This window comes from Ambystoma mexicanum, chromosome 7p (assembly GCF_040938575.1).
Source record: "Ambystoma mexicanum isolate Mex_15411 chromosome 7p, UKY_AmexF1_1, whole genome shotgun sequence".
NCBI lineage: Eukaryota > Metazoa > Chordata > Amphibia > Caudata > Ambystomatidae > Ambystoma > Ambystoma mexicanum.
Window position 1 is genome coordinate 87,438,809 of NC_090939.1, and position 24,714 is coordinate 87,463,522.

A 24,714-nucleotide genomic window follows, 5' to 3' on the forward strand; every position below is an offset into this window, starting at 1 on the left:
AACAGAAGAGCGTCAGACGTGCACAGGACAGCAGCAGTTCTAGGTGACGAGTTTAAAGACTAACAACCCTAACACATGCCACTACATTTATTTCTAGACAGATTGCACCGCCCCGGTCAGAAGACATGCCAAGCGCCACTGCTGACTGCACAACTAAATGCCCACCTACTCAACTACTGCTGCCAGGTGAATTTGTCTATGTTCTGTCATTTGTCCGTAGGTGGAACAGCCCCAGATTCAACAGACCCTTTGAAGTGGTCTATTCTACTCTGCTTGCCGTCAAAGTCGAGAGACTCTGGTACGGGATCCACTTGACCGACGTTCGGAAGCACCTTTTAACATTACAACAGCACTTTAATTGGCAGTGGACATCTACCTCATTGCATTTCCTACTGCCATAGCTCAAACATCAGTTTCATGTCCTCCCCAAATGCATACACACGCACAGCTGCTACAACACTTAATTTAGACAGCTAGGCTCCCCCGACCCCTAGTACCACAGGAAGTACCAATTCTAGAAGCACAATGCTTAGTACATCTTGCGCTATGCAGACTCAAAGGCACTTTCCAGTTACACAATCTATTACTCGAAGTGGTGGACGCAGATCACCTGAAATTCAACAATCCAAAAAGAAATCAATGTCTAAAGAGACCTTATTTGGTAATAGAAGGACTAAAATACACTATTAACATGGCAGAAGGCCTCATAGGGTACGAGGAAGGGGTTCTGGTGAGGGTGGAAGCCACATGTGCACCCTTCTGGACTGAACATATCAGAAAACTAACATGGATTGAAGCAATAGAGAAACCAGTGAAAGTGCACAGAGAAGAAGGATCTTCGCTTCTACAGTGATGGAACAATAACTGTAGGATCGAATGCACATTGCAATAAAACTCTACTCATTCCTGATCTGATGAAAGGCACAGCGGCAGTGATGGATTACTACTTGGTGTGTAGCCGACAAGCGTACTTGCACCTCCCATCATCATGGAGCGGCTATTGTTTGCTGGCCACACTGCACCCCGCCCTACTTGCAATACCAGAAGTACACTTGCAAGGGGGGGGGGCAACAGAAACATTTGCCCGTACCCCCTAGACAACTCCTTAAGAAGAAACAAGTAAACCAAGGCCAGCACCACCGTTTTGCATCCTTTCAGAGAAAGAAATGTGTGAACATCTAAAAAGGAAGAAGAGATCGAACTACCTGCCCCAGGACTCAGAAACTCTGCTCAGGAAAAGACCAGACGAATACCGGTTCTTCAGCAGGGCAGAGACCTTCTTTGCCTCATTGATACTGCCCGGTGTGCAAGCAGAGGCCAAAGCCAAATGGCTGCAGATTGTCCGCTGGGAACCAATACAGCTAGAGAACGACACTGAACAAGGGTTCAACGTCATAAAAGTGGAGCTCCGTGCCCCAAGACTGACGACTATGCAGAACCGGTATGTCCTGGAAATGCTTACTGCAATGGAAGGAGGCTTGTGCAAGGAAATTGGCGATTCTTGCTGCACATTCGTGCCTCCCGAAGATGCTGAGAATGGCTCACTGTCACACATCATTGAGGCTGTACACAACTTGGGGGTGGGCATGAAGAAAGAAGCTGGCATTCAAAAGAGTACTGGTTCGACCTGACTTTCTTGGGCTCCATCCTGGTTGGAGGCGATAGTGAAGGTGCTGGTTCCCACCATTTATATTTTGGTCATATTTTTGCACGTGTCAGATGGGACTCAGATGTTGTGCCAAAGCAGTGCCAAATAGGTCAACGATGATGGTCTCTATTGGGGTAGCGCCCAAAGGAACTTGAGGTACTACAGAAAGCAATACCCAAAACAAATGACCCAAAAGAAACATGTATGGTTGAGATTTACCACCCCTTACATCCACCTGGCACAGTCATGAGACCCCCACCCGACCATCAGAACTATACCGAGCACTGGGTTGACTTCGCTGGGGATGCAGGTTCTATTTACATGACACGTACCCCAGAAAAATACACCCAGTCTGGGGTAAGCCTGCGAGTTGTGTGCAAGGGGTGTGTCCGAATTAGGGGATCATTGCCGTACTTACAGGCTAAAAGACTAGAGGAAGAAAAATCCAGGAAGAACATAGGACTCATGGGCCCCTCGGGGAAAGTATATCAGTGTGTATTGGCCCATATAACCAGATCACTGTGAATGCAAGCAGATGTCCAAGGCTAAATGTATTATATAGCAGTTACGCTTAAGCGCTTTATATAGTACAAATATACATACAATATCACCCAACCAGTGTTGGTACTCATTTATCGACCTCAGAAGGATGAAAGGCAGAGTTGAGGTGTTTAAGAACAGACTAAATCAGTGATATTCCTATTCTTTGTTATTTAGGGTCACTGCTCAAAGTGTTACAATTATTATTTTTTTTTTTAAAAGAGGCCTGAACAAGAAATCCAGCCACTCCAGAAACAAAGCCATGTGCCGCTGGCCACAGCCCAGCAGCTTACATTTTGAAAAAAACACAAACAAAAAAAAACACTTTTGTTCGTTTTTTATGCGTAGCATGAGACTACACGGGTAGCGATGGACACCTCAGGGGTCACAACTGCGACACCTGGTGACCCCCAAATGACGTCCCTGGGAGCAGTGCATCTCTTGGCAGTACAGTACCATCGCACAAGACAGATAGCAAACAAGGCCCCTGCATTAGAAATACAGCTCTGCAATGCTTTTATGCAGAGACCCCCACATGCCACAGTATCATCCAAACCCAGACCACCGACCATAAAATCTTTACACCCCTCCATCCATCATTAAGATCAGAAGGCAAGGCTATCGCACCTTCATAAATGGGTCACGTGATTTGGGCAGCGAGGTGCAGGGTAGCAACTCAATTATTGCCAAAAACTAAGGTGGAGGAACAGGGGAGTTGCTGAGCTGCCTGGGAATGAGTGAAGCGTGTGAGTTATTGTGACCTCAGTTCTCCTCCAGGCCATCAATATATCTGCCAGGTGTTTGCAACAATCATACGGTAACATTGCACAACAAAGTAACCAATTAATTGTTAGGCCAACCTCACTGCGGATGACGAGCCCAGCAGCACCCACATGGACGGACAAATGAAGATGGCCCAATGGACTGACATCCCATATGAAGGCGGCCTTATATGTGTAGTGCCCATCCAATTGGGACGGTAGAGTTGTGCTATATATTATTACATCATTAGTGACGCTATATATGTTTATAATTTACTGCACATGCTCGCGGAGCACAGAACGTTCTCGTGCAGCAGTACAAGTCTTTCCTGATGTTTTTTTCTGTTTTGTGGAAATAAATACTTGTTACCTTTGCAAGCGCATCTTCGGCCGTTTTCCCCCAGCGGGTTGTATTTTTCTGGTCTGAGCAAACAGAGGCGTGCCTTCACTTACTCGTGGCAGCGGTGAGTGGAAGGTGTCCTAGTTCAGTTTTGATTGTTCCAGAATGTAGTTTGTGGCCCCAAGTAGGGGCAGGCAGTGCTCAGACGTGCTTGAGACCCATCAGTGGCAGTTTCGGGTATGAGGTGTTTGGTTTATTTCTGTTGGCTGCGGATGTAGCTATGTTGGCGGGTCTGCTGCTAGATGGTTAGCTAAGCCGGTTTGTAGTTCTGGACCTGTAGTTTTCGCTAGTGGATGGGAGGGTTTGCAGGTCTGTGAGGTATTGGTAAAAAATGACTTAGTTTTCATGACATGTGTCTGTGCATGTGATCTGTTGTGGGTTGTGTTCGAAGGGAGGTGTGTTAAGTCGTGTCTCTTCCAGCATGCATGTCATGGTTTCAAAAGAAAGGGAGGTGTTTTATGTCGTGCCTTCATTGCCTGGAAAAACCTAGTGATGCCATGCTGGGAATGTTCCTTGAGTCCCTGAAGCGTTGGTGTGTTGTGGTTTGTGAGTGTAGGAATTCCAGCACAGGCAGTTCATTATGTAGCCTGGGTGGTGGGAGCCAGTGGGCTCTGCTCCTGCCCTGCTCTTTTCCCATCTGATGTTACTTGAAGAGCTGAATAAAGGAACTTGTGTCTAACCTTACCTGCTGCCTCCAGAGTACACCTTTATAACAGCATGTTGCAATTAGTTACTTGTTGCAGTGCCTGTAAGAATTGCTGCCAAAGTCAAGACACAACCCTAATAATACTTCTGGGTTGGCAGCAAGGCAGAGTGGCAAGTCCCAAATAACTAGCCTGCGTGGCTTGTACAAGTTGAACGGTGGCTCATGGAAAGTTTCTGGAACAGCCCTTCCCTTTAAATGTCACATCAAATCATTGTGTCCGCTTGTACTTGGAAGAAAGCACAAAGGCGATAGTAATTGAAAGTTGTTTATTGTATAAAGTATCACAGTATTGAGACAATTTAAAAATACAGCAATAAAACCATTAGCAAAACGTAAACACTACTCGATGCAGAAGCTTTTTCCATTAAAATGGCGTGCAGCCAACCACCTCCAACAAGGAAAGCTGCTATGCAGGACAATGGAAAATTGGCAGTTTAAGGCTCTGAAAAAGCTGGCGGCAGTGGGATCACTTTGCAATCAAATATGTGGTGTCGAAGGCAGAGCAATAAAGCACATTTGAAGCAGTTGGTGAAGTCTAGATTACATTATGGTAAATCGGGGAAAACAAAAAACAGTTTGCTGTACAATAGAAGGTTTCATATCCCTGCCCGCTTCCTTCCAGCAGGGTGAAGATGGAGAGTTTATCATTTCTAAACTCAGAGAGGAGACCCACACAGTTTGAATGCAACAATCCACTCTACACGCAATTCAAACAATACAATGCATTAAAAAACCATGCTAAAAAGCCAGACTTGACCTGGCCAATCCTTTTGCATACACCCACAAAGATTAAACACCCTGACAATCATGTTAAACGTAGATCTTATCACTGAAACGCCACCGGGCAACGGCTAAAAGAAAATTCGTTTTAGGTACCCATAATCCCTCTGGCTATTTCACAGCTGAAAATAACTACTTTCAGATTAAAAACACTATGTTGAGGTAAAAATTGTGATTAAAAGGTTGAGTGTGGGTGCCGATTAAGATGCACTACCATCTTTACTTATGAGCTGGCCCGCTACTTTCCGTAAAAATATATATTTTCCTTTTTTCACAGGCCAGGCACCCCAATTACACCAATGCCCTCAAACTGTACACGAAGGTGTGAGGTTTGACTTCGAGAAAGAGACGAGGCTATTCCATCTGACCGATGTGGACCCTGGTACTGCGATAAAGCCATTGTGCGGTCAGAAGCGTAACACCATGTGAAGGACACCATGGCTAACAGGCCCCTGCGATTTCCACCACACATACCTACATAGCACTTGGGTCAAACTAGGGACCCATGTATAGGGTGGGTGTGGGGGGCCCTGTGCCACCAAGGAGTCCTCAAGAGGAGGGCTTCTCAAGGATCAAATGAACACAGCCATTCCCTTCACAGGGAGAATACCTCATAAATGGTGCGAACAATATGGCATGAATAGGTTTAAAGACCAAGCTTAAGACTTTATAAAATACAAAGTCATGGTTTCCCCTTAGGCAAACACTTCAATGGAAGTGTTAGGCTCAACTCATGAATGGATGAGAGCGGACACAATTTTGTTCAGACGAGGGAGGGGGATTCAGGGTTATGTGCCCAAGACAAAACATTCTAAAATGTTAGCCTTTATATCGGTCTTTAAAAAGTCTGAGCGCAAAAGGTAGTTAGGTAGTTAACTTACATTGTCACAGCGACTACCGAGGACAACCTCCCGTGGGTGGAAGAAAGGGCACAGGATGTAGAATTGTAATGGCTTAGGTTGCGTTTAGTGAAAAGGACCATCAGACTGCGTTCTGGATTTTCTTCAGAGGCGCACATATGTTTCAGAGTGGTCAAGGCTGCCATTTCCAGAAAACAGTAATTTCTGCTGCTCAGAGGTACATCCCACAGCCAAAGAACACCTTTTCATTGTGCTCTTTGATAGATGGCATGAATCCCATCAAATAATGGGTGCACCCCTCCATGCACTCAAATGGAAGCCTATTACTGCTCACTAGGAACATGGCACCATGAGGATGGACTGCACTGTATACAGAAGGTGACACCACATGAGCCCTATTTTGGCTTATTAAGAACATTCCAAGTAGATGTCATTGTAATATATCTGGGAACATAATACCCAGTAAATCCTACTGCCACTTAAACAGAACTTTGCAACACATGGGTCCTATAGATTGCTGTATCTCGGGAATGCGATACTAGATTGAGATACAACATGGCTACTAATACTGAACGTGATGCTACATTGGTCTGATTGTCCTGTACAAGCATGCGATATCACAAAGATGCTTTGCCATGCATCCCACTGTAGCAAACTGAAGATGTGTTGCAACACCGCTCCTATTGCTGTGTTGAGCATGTAATGCCACATGGGTCCTACTGCTGTATGTTGGGAATGCAATACCACAAGGATCTTTTATTAGAGCGCATTGAATATGCAATACCACATGGATTTTATTGCTAAATATTGAAAATATGATATCATGCAGATCTTTTAGTGTATTGAAAATTCAATATCACATGTATCCTACTGTAGTATATTGGGACTGTGATGTCACATGGATCCAATTGCCACGTAATAACAATGCTATAGATGGTTACTAATACTGCATTATGGGAATGTTAATCCACACAGACCACATTCTAAACTGGACAATAGACGATGCCTCCAGGATCCTATTTGCCAGATATCGAGGCATTGATTTTTCACTGATCCCTTTCCCACATATTGGGAGTGTGATACCATGTAGATAGTATTGACACTTTTTGGGAATGCAATAGCACGTGGATACTAACACTGCATATTGGCTGACATATTACACTAACCCCACTGCAACGCATTGGGAATGCTATAAAATGGATCCTATGTTCAAGGGTAGTATCACAAATATTTACAATGCATAATGGAAACTTATAGAGCCTATTTATTGGGATGGTAGTACCACATGAATGTTAGGACAGCACCCTGGAAGAGTGATACCATATGACCACCATTGCAGCATATTGGAAATGTGAATTCCGTTGGATGCCATGCATTGAGAATGTGTTATCACAAAAATCGTATTGTCAGCTATTGATATCAGATTGCCCGCATCCTATTGCTGCATACATCAGTGAAGATCACACTGCCACATGTGAAGAAATGGGACCCATAAGGATCCTATTATGTATACGGGCAATGCAAAACTATGTTGATATTAATTGTGCCAACATAAACGCCATACCAAAAAGGACTGCGATGAACACGGCCTACGCTAATCTTAATGTGGACGTATTGTGTATGTCCCTGCAGCCAGGAGGAAAGGGGATTAATAGAGGCACAGCATCAAGGAGCCAAGGCCAACCAACCAAAGAAAAAGATCTGGAATGTTCACCATGGATGGGCTGTGCTTACTTGACTTTTAGGTTGTGTTCTCCATTTTTATGATCTAGAACCTTACTGCCAACTCAAAAGCATAAAACACAAGCAGATACAAATGGAATAAGATCGAAGAATGGGGCGAAGAAGGGCAATGGAAAAAGGAAAACAAAAAAACCCAGTAAAATACATCGCTGTCATTGCCTCTTACAGTCGACTGCAACGCCAACCACAAGATGGATGTCATTTGAAAGTTTCTTACCACCCTTGTGGTGCCAATAAGAGTCTAGTTCGCACATAAAAACATCAGGCCATTAAAAATAACAAATCTGCTCCGCCCAGGTTGTTTCTAAATGCAAGGTCCCAAACAATTAAGCATTCCAGGGACAGAGGAGCCAAAGGGTACTTCCACAGCTTTCGAAATTATACACCTGCGACCGCCAATGTACACACCCCCATATACACACTGGAGTCCTTCCTGCACTTTGTCTCATCACACACCCTTAGTTATAAAGACCAACAGTGAACGCTAACACCTTCACCCATGTAACCCTTGCAGGTATTGAGCTGTGAAGGTGCCCCATTTCACACGAAGAAAGGATGCAGTACTTGGAGCACATAGGGCCATGTCACTCATACATGTCTGCAAATATTCGCTGAGCCATTTCCATGTAGAGCTCTTTCTCACGGGGAGTCATCTGGGTGACCAACTCTGGCCGCTGGCTAACCACACTATACAGATAGGGGCGACCTCCCACCATGACGGTGGGGTCAGCCGCCACATCCTCAAACTCCTCTTCATCATCATCATCGTCATCATCTTTGTCCCGCAGGCCATGGAGAGCTGATACAGTAGCCGACGGATGGGGTGGAGTGTCCTCATCTGACTCACTTGTCTCACTGTCAGAGTCACTGGCATTTGTGGTAGCAATGGTGCTGGCCCCACCACTCCCTGCAGTGGCTGTTGCCAACGTAGTGCTCTTTTTCTCGTGAATGAGGAGAGCTCGCATCACCTCTTCGTTATCATCCACCACCGGACGGCCATCCTCGCTCTCCTGGAACATGTCCATAGCATCTTCAAAAAAATAAAACATAACACACTTAGAACACACTGGCAGATCTAATAGAATTTAGGAGAGTATTTGGAGGACATAACAGATGGTGAAAATCAGATGTGAATGCATGATTCAAACAGTTTTATTTCCCCACAGGACAATAAGACGTGGGCACAGAAGTGTTATCACAAACATGCACATTTGCACAACAAAAAACTGAATATGTTTGAGGATAGCTACTGCCCATGATTCCTCACCATTGAGTATGCTAGCCAAGGATCATGGGATTTGAAGCCCACAACATTGGAGGGCCACAGTAAGAAACCCTGAAGTGTAGCATGCCCCCACGGGGTGGGCGTAGATCACATGGGTCGCCAGGAGTCGGTTAAAAGCTTCCCGATGACTGATCTTTTGTGCAGAACGCAGCAACTTCATTTCTAAATGTGGCGATAAGAGATCAATAAAAAGCCCTCAAATCATTGAACACTAGCGCATTTCAACGTTTCCGATATTGGCCTCTTTCAGGAGAACGCAGCTTTTCTTCAACCCAGAGAGGGGTCTTGGAGCAGGCCTTAATCTATAATCTCTAGAAAAGTAGTAGTACATGATTTGGGATTACATATTTTGTACTTTTTCATAGAGCAAAAATGTTTTACCCCACCCCCCCCCCTTTCTGACATGACCTTGCAGGCACGTTTGGAATTCTGACTAATTGCTCATAACGATACTAGTAACCACCCTTTCAATACCTCCTCCACCTATACTAACCAAGGCTAACAGAGTGGTTAGAAGGATCAGCTATTATACAGTGCAGAATTCTGTTGATATGACGGACCCCATAATAAATCGATCTGCAGTAACACATTTGCTCCGAGGAGGAATAGGAATCCAACACCAGCTTGAAGAGAATTTGCTCATCAAAAGACACACTGATTGCCTTCATCGTGCTTCATCTTGGAAAGCACAACTACACAGTATGCCTGGGAGCAACTGGCCACAAAACCATGATTGGAAGGTGGATGGCCAACACTGCACAAGGAAAGTTATTGTTTCAGCTGTATAGGCCCATGGAAGGTGGCTAAAATAATCACCGGCAAATCCTTTGCCACAATTACGAGTGTCCTCGTTACAAGCCTAACCTAATAACAGCTTTATGCAGGACCAGATCCCAGGGGACATGACTATAAAATTAGTTTTTCAGAAAGGATATGTAACCAATAATAAAAAGACAAATCAGCTACCAAAAATAGTCCCCTCTCATTTTCAATGTCGAACTAAAACGGCAACAAAAAGACTGGATCTACAGTAATAACCGTTTCTACCTGCTGTAGGCCTGGAGAGTAGAGAACATGAAAGTGAAAAAAATCAGGAATTGACTTAAAAAAAAGAAAAATCTGCAAAACCTAGAGCCTATAGTTTATAACACTAATGATTCATCATAAAATGAGGGTGGGCGGGCTGTATAATATTGTAAGGAAAATGTAAATGCTGGAAAGGGTAAATGTACTCATCAGTGAGCCCACATCATCATGAGCAACTCGCTCTAGCGTCTCCATCACAGGATTTTTAATATGAAAACAGAATAGCACGCCATTACCAGATGGGTATCCCAGATCACCATAGTGACTACTGTACACTTAATCCATAGTCTCCTACCCGCCATACTTATGGGATATCGGGACGAAGACGGCATTGGAACAAGGCAAGTAGTAGCTTTATTTTTTTATTATTGAACACTGCATGACCACGGTCCCCTCAAGTCCTCACTTGTAGAGTCAGCCCTTTCACCAGCTGTAACACGTATACTGGACTCTTACTAGCAGTGATGCAGTGCTGTACAGGGGTGGGAGACTAGTGTACAGTAGTCCCTGCAGTAAATAACTTTAATTTACTCTTATATCGGTCTCCTTTCCTCCATGCATATGGGAGTTAACTAAGTACCCTGGACAGAAGGGAGGTGAGTATGAAAAACTGTACAATGAATTGAACAATCAATTCACAATGCCTATAGATCACTTCACGCAGGATCGCTGAGGTGATGACCACCAGTAAACTAGTTTTCCACATGAATAACTGCAAACCTGCTGTAGCCCCTGATCCAAAAATATGTGTGCATTGAAGAAAATGGAGCCACATTAAAATCTCAAACTGAGTGAGGGAAGTGCACATGAAGTCTATTGAGGGCATTAACATATCTTGAGCCGATTTATCAGCAAAAAAGCAGCCTTGCCTGAATTTAGTTCCAGATTTGTAAGTCAGGACTCCAATTTGATACCAGTAGCTATCAGGTCAATATCCGTGACAGGACCTTGTCTACCAGATTGTATACCGTTGCCTTGTGGATTGCTTGATCCCTTCGATCAAAACAATTTTAATTGGCAAGATCCAGACTGCTTCAAGCCAACAACTCAGACCAAGAAAGAAGGTCAGTGATTGAGGGGGATGGGCAAAACACTCAACCATCCCCATCCAGTATGGCAGATTGAGGCTCTCTAGGAGAGGACATACAGGACAACGGTCACCTGTGGCAGGGCAGAGAAACTGTGGCAACCGTGGTTGCCATCAAGTGATAAATGGAGCATCTCAATTTGGGAACCAATTTTGGGACAAAAGGAGGAGGAGAACGAAGGAGGAGGAATAGCATACAGGGTCTACCTCTTCCATGGAAGAAGAAATGCTTCCCCACAGAGTTGGGCGCTTGGCCACTGCATCCAAAATCATTTTGAAAAGCATCAGAGAAGACTCGAGTTGTTTTTTCCTGGGCCCATCAGTTCTCCTGCTTGGCAAAACAATCCGTCAAAGGACACCAGAAATGGGCAAATACTTGATCTGCGATGGTCCATTTGTTTGTTTGTTTATTTGGTATAGCGCAAAACCAAACCCGAAGGGGTAGCTGGGCGCAGACAGTACAAGGATACTTGAGAACTTGGTTACAGGAAAAATACAGTTATACGGTTCATATTACTAACAAAGTTGCATGTACAAGAAAATGCGAAACTACAGTTCAAGCTGGTTAACCAGATATCAGTTCATATAGTTACAGTCATCTAGGGTCTCTGGAGCAGGTGGCAATGGGACGGTCAAGCTAAGTGTCATTGGAACGTATCCAGGTGAGGACTTTCCACCTGAAGCTAGGGTAAGGTTGGTCCATTCTGAGATCCAGAGGGAGTTTGTTCCAAGTTTGCGCAGCTATGACCAGAAAACTGGAGCCGCCAGCTGTACTCTCTTTATATCTAGGCACCACTAAGGTATAGGCGTTAGTCATTCTAGTAGGACTGTTTGAGGTTCTCTTGTTGACTCCGTTTACCAGGTAAGGGGGAGCTATATTGTTAAGACATTTGGAGGTGAGGGAGAGTGTTTTGAGGGCAATCCTGTCTTTGATTTTTAGCCAGTGGATATTTTTCCTAGAGGTGGAGATATGAGCTCTATTAGGAATATTTAAAGCTACTCTAATAGCGTTGTTTTGGAGAGTTTGGAGTTTATCAAGGATATACTTGTTAGATCCTGCATATAGGGCATTACAGTAATCCAACTTGGATATGATGAGTTCATTAGCTAATGTAATGCAACTAGTCTCAGTTAGAAATGGTCTACATGCTCGGATCAATTTGCAAGTATATGCAATGGAAGATGCTAGTGAGTTAGTTTGTTTCTTGAAGGTGAGCGCTGAGTTGAGATAGACCCCGAGGGTTTTGACTGCAGGCATGACTTTGATGACATTATTGTCGATGTTGAATGAGGCATAGTTTGGGTCAAGTTTTTTGATGGCCAGCTCTGAGCCGAGGATCAGTAACTCAGTTTTGTCGTCATTCAGGCAGAGGCCGTGAGATGCCATCCATGCCTGAATGAGGATATATATCTTATTTACTAAGGCCGTGTCTTCCAAGAAGTTGCCCGAAAGGGGGATAAGGATCTGAGTGTCATCTGCGTAATTAGTGTAGATGATACCCAGTCTGTCCAACTTGTCAAACAGGGGCTTAGTAAAGATGTTATACATCGTCAGAGATACACATGATCCTTGAGGGACACTGCATGGGATGAGCGGCTGCTAGGGGGGAGAAGACTCTCATTGTCCGGTTTGCAAGGAAGGATTGTACCCAGGTTATGGCATCATTTGAAAAATGAGCGGCGGAGCTGAGGTGATTGCATAAGACTGCGTGATCTACCAAGTCGAAGGCCGCAGATAGGTCAAGGAGGAGTAGCATAGCTGATTTGCCATTGTCCTTCAACTCGTCAATTTGGGTCTTGAGGTCAATCAGGGCTGTTTAAGTACCATGAAGGGGACGGAAGCCAGATTGCCGTGAGCCTAGTAGATTGTTAGGTTCTAAGTAGTCCTGAATTTGCAGGTATGCTACTCTGTCAATAATTTTAAGCAGAAATGGGACAGTGGTGATAGGTCTGTAATTTGTCAGTATTGCGGGGTAAAGTGTTTGTTTTTTTAGCAAGGGGAGCACCCAAGATTGTTTGAGGTTATTGGGCACTAGGTTAGACTTAAAGGATGCATTGATGAGTTTAGAGATGAAGGGGGCTAGGCAGGGCTTTAAGAGGGCCGGGGCCTGCCGGGGCTGAGCCCCGGCAGGCTCCGAAATTTCGTTTTGAGGCGGGGCCCTGCCGGGGACTACTAATCTCCCCTGGCAGCCCCGGCCACAACACAAAAAAGGCATTTTTTTCTACAGCTTGAAGCTCTCGCTCGTGTGCGAGAGCTTCAGGCTTCAGAAAAAAATGCCTTTCAGCCATAATGGTGGCGCCGCACCTGCGAGGCATCCCTTTAATCAAGTGATGCGCGTGGGCCGGCGCCACCATTATGGAGAAAACGTGAGGCCGCTGGAAGCAGAGGCCTTGCTTTCTAAATACTGAAGCTCCCGCGGAATCGCGGGAGTTTCAGTATTTAGGAAAAAGGCCTCTGCTGGCAGTGGCCTCACCCTTTCAGCCTTAATGGTGACGCTGCCCCTCCCCAGCTGGCGAGGGGCAGCACCACCATTAAGGCTGAATAGGCGAGGCGCTGTCCCCTGCCAGGCAAGCCTAAACAAAATAAATGTAGAGATCAGCACCCTCTCCCAATAGGGGGGAGGGTGCTAATCTCTATGCAGGGGTGCCAGTAGCCCATTGAGCCGGGGCTCGTCAAGGGGGCGTGGCCTAATGGGCCATTAAGACCCCCGTTGTTAGGCCACGCCCCCTCGATGAGCCCCGGCTCGATTTGTAGTGCCACTTAAGGCACTGGGGCTAGGTCTCTAGCTGCATCTTTTAGAATTTGGGCAGGGCAGTTGTCTCCTTTGCAGTTGGAGGGCTTTAGAGATAGTACGATTTTTTCTGTCTCCAATATAGATATTTGTCTGAAGCTAAATGGGTGCGGGGTGTTAGGGTGGTTTGGAAGGAGCTGTGGCTGAGGTGTAGGCTCCGTTGGCAGGAGCAGGGAAGCTTTTTTATTGGCAATTTTGGTTTGGAGCAAGCTAATTTTGCCCGCCAGGGCATTTTGTATATTAGTGCACGAGAGCTTATTTTTAGGAATGTTATCAGTCGGAGGTATGGTGATTCCATTTCACGGATGGAGAATAGCTCCTTGGTATCTGATTTGGCATTAGATATTCTATCATTAAAGGTATTTCATTTAGTGCTTATGATTTCCTTTTTATACTGTTTGGCGAGAGTGGCTAATTTAATTTTGTTCTCCTCAGTGGGTGAGCGTTGCCAAATTGACTGCAGCTTTCTTTTTTGAATTCTGAGGTCTTTCAAGTGTGGTGTGAACCAGTTGTTTAGGTGACAAGGTTGTTTGCTTTTGTGTGTTTTGGTAGGGGCAATCAAGTCAAGTGCCTTGATCATCGTGCTGTTATAGGCTTCCACAAGCGATGTGGGTACAATGATGTTATCTAGATTGTCGAGAGTAGGGAGGAGGTGGGGTAGGAGTTGTTCTGCTGTGATGTCTTTTTTACTTCTGGTAGGGAGTGGCGGGGCCATAAGTATAGGTTTGGGTCGGATAAGGTCAAGTGAGGCATTGAATACAATTAAATAATGGTCAGTCCAGGATTGTGGCATTATGTTGGTAATGCTAATGTTGCAATTCCGATCAGCAACCCAGTCTAGGGTCCTGCTTTTGGCATGAGTAGGGGAGGAGACTTTTTGTGTTAGGGCGTAGTCATTCAGAAGTGAGGCAATAGATAGGGCGTGTTTGTCATTACAGTCATTAAAGCCCAGGTTGAAGTCTCCCAGTAATAGAATTTGAGCGTGGTCTTTAGTATTATTAGTTAGGATACTTGTTAGGTCGTCTTCAAAGGTTCCTAGTGGTCCGGGTGGTCTGTAGATGACATACATGGTGAGGGTGCGGTTACAAGAAATAGCAAGGTAGTAGCTAATCTGATGGGTAAGGTTGATTTATGGATGATAGCTAGGCCACCTCCTTTGGTGTTGGGTCTATCGACTCTTAGTAGTTGGTAGCCGTCAGGTATAGCTAGCATGATGGCAGGGCCAGCTGCCTCATGGAGCCATGTTTTGGTTATGACTAGTAGGTCTAAATTCTTATTGGTTAGAGTGTCCGAGATCTCTGTGGTGTGGGCTACCATGGATCTGGCATTGATGAGATCCAGTTAGAGATAGGGTGCTAGTTGTTTTAGTCGAGGGAAGTAGTTTATTTTTAGTGGGGGTGACTCTTTGTGCAGGTGACTGGTTAGTAGTTATGGAGGCAGGGTGGAGAGTGGCAGATTTGAAGTATTGCGAACGTTTGTTAGCTAGATCGATATAGCCTCTATAGTTGTGGTGGGATGATGGTTCATGAAGACGGGACAAACTTGCCCTCAGTCTCACGTTTCTGTCCTTAGGAGGGTATGAGGCAGCGGATGCAAGTGCCATGGTGGTGAGGAGGCTCAGTGTAAGGTGTAAAGTTTGGTATTGGGTGATTTTCATTATGGTCGTGGGCAGGGAGGAGTTGATGATAGGCAAGTCCAAGTTCGGGCTATAAGTGTAGACTGGTGCTGCGTGCGAAGGCGTGTAACTATATAAGTTATAGCACTTCAGTAACAGGGAAGTCTAAGCAATCTATTAAGAGACCGTATAATGGTAGTTGGGTAATCTAGGCAAGTACAAATGGGCTGGGAACTAGGTAGGCAGGCAACTGGCCAGTACAAGTGATGGCAGACTAGGCAGGTACAGATGAGCTAACTAGGGCATTGTATCACCTAAATGCGAGAGTCACAGTGCAGCCAAAAACACATTGGAGTACATAAAGTAACTAGGGCAGTGTTTTACCTATTGACGACCATAAGGCACAGCACAAATCAGAGGCATAACACAAATCAAGTGTGGTCTATTGGCGACCATAAGGCACAACACAAATCAGAGGCACAAATCAAGTGTGGGCTATTGACGACCATAAGGCACAGCACAAATCAGAAGGCAAAAGTCAGGTGAGGTCTATTGGCGACCTTAAGGCGCAACACAAATCAGGTGTAGTCTATTGGCGACCATAAGGCACAACACAAAACAAGTGTGGTCTGTTGGCGACCATAAGGCACAACACAAATCAGAGGGCTAAAAGAGCGTTTGCTGAGTGGATACACCTGCACATTGAGGTCCTAAAAACAGATGGATCGCAACTGGGAAAACTGTGCTGAAGACCACCAATTCAAAGCTCTCAAGCCACCTTTAAAGCCAAGGAGACCAGGTCTAACCAGTTTTTTTTCAGATTGTTGAGTGGTAAAGTCGGAAAATGAGAACTCGGACCAATGGCTGAAAGGAGGCATGCTCACATGGCCAGAACAAGCTGCATTAAACTTTATATGGCATTATTATCCGGAGAACTCTACAAGTTGTGCACCTCCAAATTGATCATGAAGGTTAACCACCCAAAAAGAAAGGCGTCTCTGGTGAGGATATCGGAGGATTGGGTTTATACAAGTTGGCTTCCAAATTTGAGATTGCAAACCTCCATCCAAATAGAACTCAACTAACCTAGGGGCAGGAGGAGTTCTGCCTACATCTCATGTTGCCAGTGGGATTTCCAAGGGTAATAGTCTCCCTCCTGTGAAGTCCTGCAAAGTGAACTACCAGCACACTGAACACCATTAGAAACAGTATCTTTTGAAACTGAGGGCTGGACTTGTTCGACCACAATAAACTGGTAAGTGGTCGTAAATCTGAGGAATTCTGGAACGACCTGCAAAGGCTTGCGTGCCATGGGAATTCCTGTGCATCACTATCAAATTTGACTTCCACTGACAGGAAAAGACAACGTCAGTCTTGTTTGTAATTCCATGGACAATGATTTCAGACTGGTAGTGTGCAATTTAGCCCGTAGTCCAACAGAAGTCATGACTTTCATTAAACATGTGGGGGCAGAACTAACGCCAAAAGGGTGCACTTCTAACCAATATATCCGACCACGTGTCAAAAATCTGAGAAACCGGCTTCAAGGAGCTCAGAACAGAATGGGGCTATAGGCACCATGGAGATTTAAGACTCAGTCAATCCCCTTCCAGAAATGCAGAGGGAGACCTTTGCCAAAAACAGGAGGGTGTCATGTGATGAAGAATTTCTCATCTGCTAGAGTCCTGAATTTGTCCTCCAGCAACCTATTCACTAGTTCTGGGCCCCACGCAGTAAGTCTGGCTGCACATCATGCCCACAACACTGCTGATTACACCTGTAGATGCTGTTAAACTGGAAGACTCATTAATTCCATAACAGAGTGTTCCTCTCACGTCAAATGCCCTTCTTTATTTTAGAAAACCATCTGCTTCGGCATCATGTTCCTGCTCTCTGGACGGGGACTCGCTTGGTGAAATATTACCCTTCAGGGTAGTTTCCACAAGCAGCAATAGGAGCTTTAGGCAGTGACGTTGGCTTCCCTGGTGGAGAAATTAAATGCGCTTGTTGTGGATGAATTGGCACCATGGGATATCGGCAGTTGCAGGGATCAATGGAATCAGATCTATAAAACCATCCTTAAAAAAGGACCATGCGTCTGGTGCTGTCACAAACAGCTTAGGTTAAGAGACAGTTTCGTCCTGTCCATGTGTCAGTCTGGCAATCTAAGCTGCAATAGGTCACCTAGGGAGTGCCTGGGTATGAAAAGTTAGCATAGACTAATTAAGAGATACACTGTTTGGTTAGGGAAAAGTACATTGAATATGGCAGGAAAGCGAATGGCAGGCCTAAGGGGAACATTTGGGCCAAGTTGCACTGTGGAAGCTGTTCACACTGTATGGGATAGAAAGGTCAGCACGTACGAGAGAGATCACATTTCTGACAGCGCCTTACTTCGGAGTAGGCTTCAATGAGGCCAGTGGGCTACTGTCTAGTGAGATACTACTCCACTCGGGGCTATGGGGGCTAGCTAACCTGACTACTAGCACCTATGCCTTCTTACAGACTTCATTGGAGAGTTTTCTGTGTGCAGTGAGCCCAAAAAGGAGCAGTTTCACAACTGCAACTATCACCAGGGTATGTGCGTAACTAGCAGCTATGTCAGGAGCACAGTATGGTCTCAGTGCCATCTGCCCAGCCACTGCACCTCAAGAGCCACGGGAATGTGGGCAGATTAAGAAAGGCTCATGTATGTTGAGAGGCTGCTCTCGCAGCACCTCGGACGTCTACCTACTTATTGGTTACAGGCTGCATTTACCCTGATAATGCCTGGGCACCTCATACACAGACCCCTACAACATAGAGCTCTCGCAGCCCCTCTAACCCAGGAAAACCATAGACAGAAAAAATCACCAGCACAGGATTCCTGCGAACAAAGGCTGTTGCAGTACTCTACCAATTTCTTGTGGGCCAAAGGAAAACCTTCCTACCTCACCAGCTAGGGGATCTGTAAGAAAGTATGCATGCTTGCATGCTATACCAACTTCAAGTATGGTCTGAGCCACGACACTCCAAACATAGCTAAGGCATGCCTAGGTAGGAAAGAACTACCACAGGACACAGCAGCTGGTAGCAGAGATGTGGGGCATGAAAGTAAAAAATGTTTTTAAAGTGCAAATGGCCAGCTGCTGCTTGTTACTCTATCCCGGATCTCACAGAGCAAAGGACCGGTGTTTGGACCAGGAAGCCTGCCCGAGGAAGGATCCTTTCATGGGTGGTATGGGTGAGGGGACAGAGGAAGAAGAGGTCTGGGGAGGTCCTGCATGTACTTGGGCATGTGATTCTAGGAGCAGATACGTATCATGCTGTTGTCCCATCCACTTTCCAGGGACGATATACCATAAGTATGGAGGACAGAGGATGTGACATAGGAGTACACCAAATTAATTTAATAAGTATCACAACACTTAATATAGAGGGAGAACGTATGGTAAAAGGAAAAGGCTTGTCAGCAATGCAAAAGATTAATTCAGAGATGCTCATCTCACTTGCCGTCTACCCAAGTGTTAGCGTCTAAAAAATAGTGTCTTGCAAAGGAACGAACAGACTTACAAAAATCTGCATCAGGCACATTTCTCCAAAGGGCTGTAGTTGCAGGCTTCGCCCTAAGGAAGTGAGCCCTGGCCCGAGCAGGCAAAGCCATACCCGGCTTCTTATAGAATTGAACAGCACAAGAGAGCCCATCGCAAAATAATCTCTTAATGACGGGAGAAAAGTATTAATGAGTCCATAATTAACTACAACATTTAGTCTTCCCGATTTCTTTAGTTCCATCAAAATAAAATGGCTTATAACAGTCAATGGTGGTGGAGCGTATTAAGCACGGGAAGTGACTAAGAAAGGAAAAAATACGTTTTGATTAATAGGGAAATTCAAATACAATTTTGCAAGGAAAGGGTGATTTGTTCTGAGCACCAGCACATCCTTGTAAAATAGAAATTACAGCAATTAAACTCCAAATCTAGCTAAAGTTACAGCATGCTGTGGGCCTATTCTGTATAATTGCTCAAAGGGAGAGCCCAACAACTTAAACAGAACCACATTAAGAGTCCATGGTGGAGATTGTTTCCTAACCTTTAGAGCTGCCCAAACACTTCCTTAATTACTGGTATTGTGGAAAAGATAACCAGGAAGGAACCCTTCTATAAGCAGTTCCGACATACAGATGAACACTGATGTAGGAATATTGAAAACACTTGGCTAAAAGACATTAATTATGTAGTACGGTATCTTGTTGATACGTGTAAAGGTCCATCTTCCTTTCCATAAACAAAACCCCTTGCATTCTTGCATTTGTATACCTAACACTTTCTCATAGTTGCACACTTTGCCCCCTTATGGATCACCATAGAAAGCAGAGGCGAATTTGGGTCTGCTGTGATGAATCAAAGGAATATATCCCTTCTCCCGAAGGGGAGCACCCCTGTGTGGTTAGAGAGGTAAGCTTGCTGTACAACATTCTCCCTAAAAGTCGAGGCAAGTGGGACCTCACCGCGAGAGACTCCCCTTTTGGGTACAAGGACTCTTGTTCCTGCAAGGAACTCCCGAAATTGCATTCAAATAATCTCTTTGAATATACCTTATAAAGATTGGTATGAAGAAAAGATCAATGTGTTATTGCCACCAAAAAACTCTTTACCTGAAAAAGCCCAGTTAACTGGGACTAAGAAGAGCAAATGGAAGGATACAGAGAGACGCACACTGGGGAAGCCCCACAACCACGTCACACGCGATGTGGAAGGAGATTGGATGGAAGAGTAGACGGGCAATTAACAAACGACAGAGAGATGTGGGGGAGAAGCTGGGTCTGCAGCGTTCTGCACCCAGAGAAGAACGAGAAACCAAGTTGGACGTGCTGCATCTGCATCTGGAGAGCGAGGAAAAGCTGGGTGCACAGAGTCCTGCATCCAGAGAGGAACGAGGAACCAAGTTAGATGCAATGCATCTAGAAAGCGAACAGAAGCAAGGAGGAAGGTCGGAAGCGAGACTGCCTGAAGCGCAGCAGGAAAGATTGCCAGAAAATGGTGGCGTGACCACAACGAGTTCATGGTGGACTGGAGGTCCTTTAAACAAAGCAGATACCTCTTCACCATGGAGAAATTAAAGATACCGCACAACCATGCTGGACAAAGGCAAGAAGAGAGAACTGAGCCGAGCGTATAAAATCCCCTGATACGTTATTCAAATACACAGCAGGTAACAGGGAAAACTGGAGACCCGGGAGGGGGACTAAAGATAGTTACTGGAACAATCATACTCCCAGTGAAGTGAAATATAAATGAGAATGATAACCATTGTGGGACCAATCCTCCTCGTTCCAGTGAAGTAAAATACAGAGTAGTGAATGAGAGCCATTTGGAGACCAGCCGTATCCGTCTCAGCTAAGTCCAAGAGACTATAACACTGGAACTCAAAGTAGTAACTAAGAACATTTATCAAAGAGGAAAAGCAAAACTATATTAAAACTTTGAAAGAGTTAAATTAACTGCTGAAGAAAGTTACCAATGACTATCAATAGATCAAGTATTGAAGCCACCACCCAGGAGAAGGGAGTAATTCTCCTGTCCTTAGTTGTCATCTTAGTGGTATGGCCGATTGAGGTTAGTTTGCACAGTTGACCGTTTCAGTTAGACATTCACTGACAAGCACCTTAGTTACTTGTGTTAGGTAGGGACGCCTTATACTATAGTGAGGGAAGGGAATTTATTTCCTTTTTATTAATATAGAAGATGGTGACATTTCTTTTCAAAGTTCTTATCCTTCTTCTGACTCGCCACATTGCACTGCAAGATTCCTAAAGCCAGGCCTCCCACATTCCATATATGCAGGCATTTTGGACTGTGGTACCTGTCACCACTTTACATTGTCTGCTATTGCAAACAGATCCCCATCCATCCATCCATCCATCCATCGCTGAAGCCCTGTCTGATACTATACTGCACTGGTTACCTGGCCACCCTTCTGATCTCGGGCTCAGCCCTGCCAGTTGCATGCCTGCACTGCCTCCCCGGCAACCCCACCACCTGGGGACTGTTTTCTACACCCCTACAGTCCCCCACCAGCATTTATGCCTGCACTCACCTGCACTTGCCACCAGCTGGCCGCTCCCTATTTCTCTTGTTATTTATCATCTTATGTGCTGTACTTTCCCCTTCCCCCTCCCCCTGCACTTTCCTTTCCCCCTTCCCTTGCACTTGTGCGATCTGAATGACACCTGGCCTAGTAGGATTGTTGTCCGTCTTCCCTCTGTTCCCCCTTCTTTGCCTCATCGCGCCTTGAAACACTTGTGTATAGGCGCGTTACAAATGCCATATCATATCATACCCCCATTGACTTTCAGAACCTTGTTGAGCCTTTACCAACTTCTTTCCGAAAGACTGCTTACATATGTCAGCTTTGACATGGTTTCCTGGGAGATGCACTGCTTTGAGATTGATGCCTCACAGTGGAGTGCATAGATGTTCAGCCTTGTGCAAATGAATTCTTAAGCTTGTTCCTTGCTGCTGGATAAAACATTGTTGTATAGTTTGTCTGGGTTAAGGCAGACTTGTCCAGAATATATGGAAGGAATGTTTACAAAGACAGGGGATTTGGTAGAAAGGCTGCTTTCTCAGACTAGCTGTCCTGTACAGAGAGGCAACTCATGGGATCCCCATCACTTGAAGGATGCATCCGTTTTATCATTCATATTCGGTGGTCTCAATATGGATGCATGACTATCAGCGTTGATTCTCTTGTACACCATCTCCGGTATTGTATGGCCTTTGCAGACATAGAACTCTAGTTTTTCTCTGACAGATTTATTTCCATTGGTCGGCTAAGCACTCCTGCAGAGGATGCACAAGCAGCCTTTTATGAGCCCTAATAAAAATGCCTAGCCGGTGGCACATGCAGAAATGAGACGTATCTCGCCATTGGTAAGAAACTTTCTCTGAATGTGCATATTCTGTTTACTTGAAGTGAATCTCAGAGCAGACTTGAAGCCCTTTGGTATCACCTTCTACTGGCTCTTACCATCCCATAAATCTCAGGATGGGGACGGGAATCAATGCATCCTAGAGATCGATAGTTGACCGACGATTTCCTTTTCTCAGGTGTGGCACACTTTAAGAGCCAGAACCCTAAAATTCTCCTTTAACAACAATGTCCTCGCTGACCTGACAACAAAATCAGCATGAAATCCTTTGTCCTCTCGCTTTTCCTTCTCAGCAGTGGCTCAGTTGCATTTTCTACAAGAAGGCAGTGTGCACCTTGTTGCGGCCTAGGAGATAGAATTCTAGTCATTTTCTGAGGCATATTGGATGGAATTGCTTTCCGCCTCAACATTTGTCCTGATTTGACAAAGCTGAGCAATCATAAGTCTTTTGTACTGTTCACCCAAGACGACTATGCTCCCTGGTGATGCCTCCTACTGGGGGATCTACGGCAGTTGTGCGTTATTTCGAAAGGTGCTTTCCCTGGTGCAGCAGGCTTCTGGGCACTACCCTTTCTGCAGATCTGCATGTGCGACTGTGCGAGTTGAGCCCCCTCTTGATGGTATTAGCAGGATAAATTGCCTATATGTGACTGCCTGCAGATGTCTTACATCTTGTCCAGTCCCACCTGTCTTCAGAGGTCAGTCTTGATCATTTGTACTTTCTAGTACGCCAAATTTCCGAACAAAGAAGAACTGGAAAAAGGTAAAGCTTGAATCTTGTGTCGTGCATTCCGTCTCAGACCGGTCAATTTAAGCCAGAGTGGTGCCTGGCTGATAGGTGGTTACAGTATTATCTTGACAATTTGCAGGCTGTGAGTTTCTGAAAAGCCAAATCAATACAATGGTGCTTTCTTTCATCATTTTCAAAAGATCTTCTGCCATGAATTGGTCAGGTTTCCAGCACAGCCAACCGCATAGCTGCAGCACTGAATGCAAGAAAAAACAACAATGTCTCAGCTGTGAGGTAGGTGTTCTCCCGCATTTGTGCTATGTGTCAACTCATGCATTTGACTCATTAGGTGGAGTTTAAGATCAGGTAGATGCGTAAACTATAGCAGACCTTGGCTGTAGCAACCAAAGTATCTGGAAGTCAAGTGAGGCCTCCTGAAAAGGTGGTCCTGGTCAGGAGCCTTGTATGTCTTGTCCTGTCTGGACTTCATAGGTTTTACAGAGGCAGCAGGCAGAAACTTATCTTTGCAGGTGGACCGAGAGCTTTCAAATCGGTTGCGTTCAGCAAATCTTCCACAGTTGTGGCCCATCTGTTGTGAGGATCTCTATATCGAGGTGGATCCACTCAGCAGATGCTCTTTCACTCCTCACAAGTGGGCCATCACAGATCAATTCTTGACTAGCCGAATTCTGTTGGCGTAGTAGGCCTAGGTGGAGTGCTAGTTTCCCCATGAGTCGATACTGGCTGTGGCCTTGATGACTTTAGAACAGGCCTTGCTCTAGTCCTTTACTTAGACAAGGTATAGCCTATTTGACCTTTGCTTCGTGTGCCCCCTCTACTCCAAAGGCATTGGGTTCCTGAAATGAAATAGGTGTCGCTGATGGTGGAAGAGAATGGAGTGGTCAGGATCAGCATCTGGATGGTGTTAGTGGATTGGAGATTGACACTGGTTCTAACCAAGTGGGAGATAAGCCCCTTTTTTGATGTAATTGTTTAAACGCAGACCTAGCTCGAGAGCAGCAGAGCCCCGTCCCGAAGTCTAGAAAGAGCACCAAGAGAACATTGCTATTGAGATCTTAGATGAAGCTGAATGAAGTTTCAATGTCAACTGCTTTGAATGTAATGTGGAGTGTTGAAGCAAGGCCTCCAAAGGCGAGCATCTTGACATTAAAACAAAAAATGCCACAGACAGCATAGGTCAGGAACAAGTCACCAGAAAACCCCTGTATGTTGGGAGATGGAATGGCCACATGTGGGTTATGGGGAACCGGAAGGGCCTCAGTGGATGCTGGTGATTCCAGGGCCTCATTTGGGGTGGGTGCAAGTCATGTCAACCCAATTATTTAGATTTCCACTATATTGTCAAAGGAAAACTTTGATATAGTCTGAACTGATGAGTTGTCATCTCATTTTTAATTAGAACAGGATTGAATGAAAATATTTTCCTTGTTTTAGTCTGGGATGCAAATCAACATAAAAGTATGCATCTTTCATGTCCAGCGTTGCCATGTAGTGACCCTGCTACAACAATGGTATGACTTCTTGCAATGCCCCTAGTTGGAACCTTTCAGGCTTGACTAATATGTTGAATGGCCACAGGTCGGAACACTAGCCCAAGTGTATTGCATTTCTTTGGCACAAAGAAGTGTGTTGAATATATGCCCCTGTTTTGCTTGGAACCTCCTCTATGCCTACATTTAAAAGAAGCGCCTCTACCTTGACTTTTAGAAGGACAACGTGCTCCTTTGGCATGCATGGTCTTTTG

General features: G+C 45.1%; 1 protein-coding gene across 1 annotated transcript in view; it reads right to left on the minus strand.

Annotated features, from left to right (window-relative positions):
• Positions 1–4,306: 4,306 nt before the first annotated feature.
• The window catches only part of GTF2E1 (general transcription factor IIE subunit 1), a 415,467-nt gene continuing 395,059 nt past the window's right edge, over positions 4,307–24,714 (minus strand). Inside the window, exon 5 of the mRNA XM_069635836.1 lies at positions 4,307–8,468. Within this exon, the coding sequence (XP_069491937.1) occupies positions 8,023–8,468 (446 nt within the window). The 3' untranslated portion in view covers positions 4,307–8,022. The remainder of the gene's footprint in view (positions 8,469–24,714) is intronic.